This window comes from Nematolebias whitei, chromosome 5 (genome assembly GCF_014905685.2).
Source record: "Nematolebias whitei isolate Nwh7 chromosome 5, NemWhi1, whole genome shotgun sequence".
In the NCBI taxonomy this organism is placed as follows: Eukaryota; Metazoa; Chordata; class Actinopteri; order Cyprinodontiformes; family Rivulidae; genus Nematolebias; species Nematolebias whitei.
This window is the reverse complement of record NC_056502.1, coordinates 5,924,000-5,928,087: the sequence shown is the minus strand read 5'-3', so window position 1 is coordinate 5,928,087 and position 4,088 is coordinate 5,924,000. Positions and strand designations below refer to the sequence as shown.

The 4,088-nt window shown below is 41.2% G+C and overlaps 1 protein-coding gene across 1 annotated transcript in view; it reads left to right on the top strand.

Moving 5' to 3' along the window:
* Positions 1-4,088, top strand: part of gabbr1a (gamma-aminobutyric acid (GABA) B receptor, 1a) — a 109,134-nt gene that overhangs the window by 103,708 nt on the left and 1,338 nt on the right. Inside the window, exons 22-23 of the mRNA XM_037676099.1 lie at positions 2,757-2,885; positions 3,340-3,483. Coding sequence (XP_037532027.1) covers positions 2,757-2,885; positions 3,340-3,483 — 273 coding nt within the window. The remainder of the gene's footprint in view (positions 1-2,756; positions 2,886-3,339; positions 3,484-4,088) is intronic.

Sequence of the window (4,088 nt, the reverse complement as noted above, 5' to 3'; positions counted from 1 at the left end):
TCCCAGCTGCAGCCTCTTTTCCCATCAGTCCCAGTCCTTATTGTCCCTCAGCTTCGCCTCCTTCACCAGTCGAGCATCGCTGAGCTTTGTGCCGTGTCCGGTCCTCCTTGTGAACGTTCCCATCCTTCAGTTTATGTTCGTTGTTGATGCCACGTCAGCTTTTTGTTTGAATAATTTGGGGGGTTGTATTCGGTCTTAATATTTATTCCTTGGTCTTGCGCCTCCACAAACTGAAACCAGGAGGCCATTTTGTCTTTATTAATGTCACTGAAGCGCCATAAATTAACCTGAAACGCGAGAACACAACTCTTCTATCAAACGTATCTCATCAGAGACAGGAACAAGTTGTCCCGGGTGGTCAAACAAGGTAGTAAAGTCATTGGTCATCAACAAACAACACCTTCACTTCTACATTTGACCACAGCTTTGATATTATTGTTTTTATTTAGCTTCAAGATACTAAAAGATACGCTCCTCGAGTTATCGCTAATGGCAAGCGGTAGAGAAAAAATGGCGGATCGGATTGTTTTGTAAGACTCCACAGACTCCTCCCCCCGACCAACCAGTGACCGACAGTGTTTTTGACGTCTCGGCTCGGCTCGGCTCGCTTGGACCCCTTGAGAAGCCGGGCCAGAATTTAGGGAGGCGAGCCGGTCCCAGGAACAGTGGAAAGACCTCAAACGCGCGTCAAGCCGGAATTATCCGATCCGCGACGTGATAGTGGAAAAGGGGCGTTACAGACCTGTACAGTCAGGTTGTGGAAAAAAAGTCAATCCAGGTTTACAATGAGCCAACTCATCCACTGCCACCATTATTCAGGTTGGTACCATCTGGTAGAAGACTGCTGGTTCCTTTAGCAAAGAAAAATGGGTACAAAAAGTCATTTGTTCCCTCTGCGGTGAATGTACTTATTTAAACGCAGCCTCACATGACAAACCACTGTCTGCTGGAATGTTTCCATATTTTAATGTATCGTGTATTTCAGAATGGTTTTAACTGCATGTTTTTAATTGATTTAGCAAAGCTTGGTTTTAAAGTTTTTAAAGTTTTTTTTAATTACATTTTTACTGTTTTTATAAGCCAGATGTCAAAGACAAATCTCCATTTCATTGAATGTTATGGACAATAAAGTTGAAATGATTGATTGATTGATTGATCATTCAACCTTTATTTAAACAGGTTGAGCCTCGGTGACTCATTTACAAGAGAGACCTGATTTGTTTAACAAAGAGTGATGACAACAACAACAATAGACAATCATAAGAGGCATACAAATGTATTTATTTATTTTTGATGTGTCGTCTGCAAACAATGATCTTATCTGGCTACAGGAAGCTAATGTTTGTCGCATTTTTGTAAAATGTGGAATGCTAATGTAAATACTCCTTCAGGAAGATGTGCCAAGTCTATTTTAAGTGTTTGTTTTTATTATTATTTTTATAAATTTAGCATGGCCGTTAAACGCTCTCTTAGCACATTTAAAGGATAGTGTTTTATCTAATGGTTATCAATAGTTACCATTATTTGTTGTAAATATTTTTACTATCTATATATAGTTTATTATTAAATTATTGAACTCTGATCAATAAAGAAGCAGCAGCAGCTGCTACAACCCACAATGTTTTTTAATATATTATTTTAAAGTGTGCAGGTTCTGTGTTAAATATCTGTTTATTTAAATTAGGCAGTTACTGATAGTTTGATTAATCAAAATGGCATAGTCCCCCCCCAAAAATAAATAAATAAATAAACAGCTTTGTTTATCAACCAACTGATTTTTCAAAGATGTGTAGAAAAACTCGTTTCTCATCTCTGGTACTAACTTTTACTAACTATTGTACCAAACATGACTTCAATGGACCAAACAAAGCTCTTGTAAATAAACGCTCGTAGTTTAGACGTCAATTCTTGGAATAAAACTTAAAAACTTGGCATCATCAAATGTTTAGGCCTAATATAATCTAACAGAGATCTTCTGTAAAGTATTAAAAGGGTAAAACAGACCTTGTTTTAATACTAATATCCTGGTTCTCGTTCGTTTATTTAAAGTTTTAATATTTCACGATGATGTCGAGGACCGGATTGAGACGGCAGAAGGGCCGCTTCTGGCCCTCGGGCCTTAACTTGAGCTCTGTAAATCAGACTTTTTGACGTTTGTTGCAGGGTTCGCAATTTAGCGCGTAGCCCTGAAGCATTTTCAACTTTCTCTGTGACGTCACTGAAGCAGTTGGAAAAAAAAAAACTAACCTCGCATTTTAAACTCGCGGCAAAAGCTGTCAAACATTTTTTATGTATTTTGAGCGTTTCGGTGCTGCGAACCTTTTGTTTTGAAGTGCGTCGTGTTTGTAGATTTACGTAAACGCGGCCTGAAAACGGACTGAAGCCCGTTGATTTGTTGAAATCATAAGATCGTGAGCTCGTGTAGGAGCTACGATGAAAAACAGAGTCGTCAGCGTAACGAGACGTGTTATTAACAAATAAACGTATCTATCACCCGTTATTGTTCAGGCCAGCATTAAACGCATCTTTAACGAGAGACAAAGTTAATGTTTAGCTTTTATGGCGCTCACATTTCAGTTTTATGATGATGTCAATAGTTAATGGTGTCTGAACGGGGAGGGTGCGCTTGTTTTCTCCGTCCGCTCAGCCGTGAGCTTCAGCGTCTCTCCCCTCTGGAATGAGAAACAGCTGCCTGCTGCTTTTACAGATGTGCCTCCTCCTCTGTTCTGATTCCTGTCCTCCTCTCGCTCCTGCAGGTGTTGTGCCTGATCACGGCTCCGGTCACGATGATCCTGTCTTCGCAGCAGGACGCCTCCTTCGCGTTTGCCTCCCTGGCGGTCGTCTTCTCTGCCTACATCACCCTTGTGGTGCTCTTCGTTCCCAAGGTGAGCCGGCTTTGGGCTGATATCCTGGAAATGGAAGTGCAGATTTTCTGCTACATCTTCCTCCAGCGCAACGCAGCCTCGCGTTACATCTGTTAAAAAAATTGTGTGTCAGGGGAGAAAATCATCTCCTGGTTCAGGCAAAGTGAGAAATTTCACACGCCTGCATGAACAGAAGATCCTGCAAGCAGCAGAAGTTCAAGCTTTAAGTCACAGCAGCTTCATCTCCGGTTGATTTTCAGGCTATTTCTGGGGGAGTTGTGCAGATCTGACGCCGCAGTGAGCGTCAAGCATGTCACAATAAGTGTTAAAAAAAACGTGACTTTAAAGTCTCTTCAGAGCTGGGAGTATTTTTAGACCCACGGGGTTTAGATTAGGTGCATTATTCATTCTGCTCGGCGCAGCCTCACAGATTGGCTTCCTTGTTTACCGACTTCCTGTTGCTGTGGACGTGCAGATGCGGCGCCTCATCACCCGCGGCGAGTGGCAGTCGGAGCAACAGGACACCCTGAAGACCGGGTCGTCCACCAACAACAACGACGAGGAGAAGTCGAGGCAGCTGGAGCGAGAGAACAGAGAGCTGCAGAAGATCATCCAGGAGGTGAAAACATTTTAAACACAAACGGCAAAAACAACATCATCCAAGTCTTCTAATTAATTTTAACTAATGCCGTGTGAGAGCTCTTCAAAGCCATCTGTCGTGTGCTCTGTTGATAATATGTTTTATAAACGTGCTTCAGTTTTCACACAAAACTGGACGACAACACTGAGCAAGAACCAAGACGTGTTGTACAATCTGTTGCCACATATTGCTAAAAGTTAATTAGCTCCATACTAACTCTCCTGTTGCTACGTTAAGCTAATTAACATTGTGCGAACTCTGCTGTTGTTACATTAAGCTAATTTGCGCCATGCTAACACACCTGTTGTTACATTAAGCTAATTAGCGCAATGCTAACTGCTGTTGTTACATTAAGCTAATTAGTTAAATGCTAACTCTGCTGTTGTTATGTTAAGCTAATTAGCGCCATGTTAATGCTGCTGTTGTTACATTAAGCTAATTAGTTAAATGCTAACTCTGCTGTTGTTATGTTAAGCTAATTAGCGCCATGTTAATGCTGCTGTTGTTACATTAAGCTATTTAACACCATGCTTATTCTGCTGTTATGTTAAGCTAATTAGCTCCATGTTAACTCTCCTATTGTT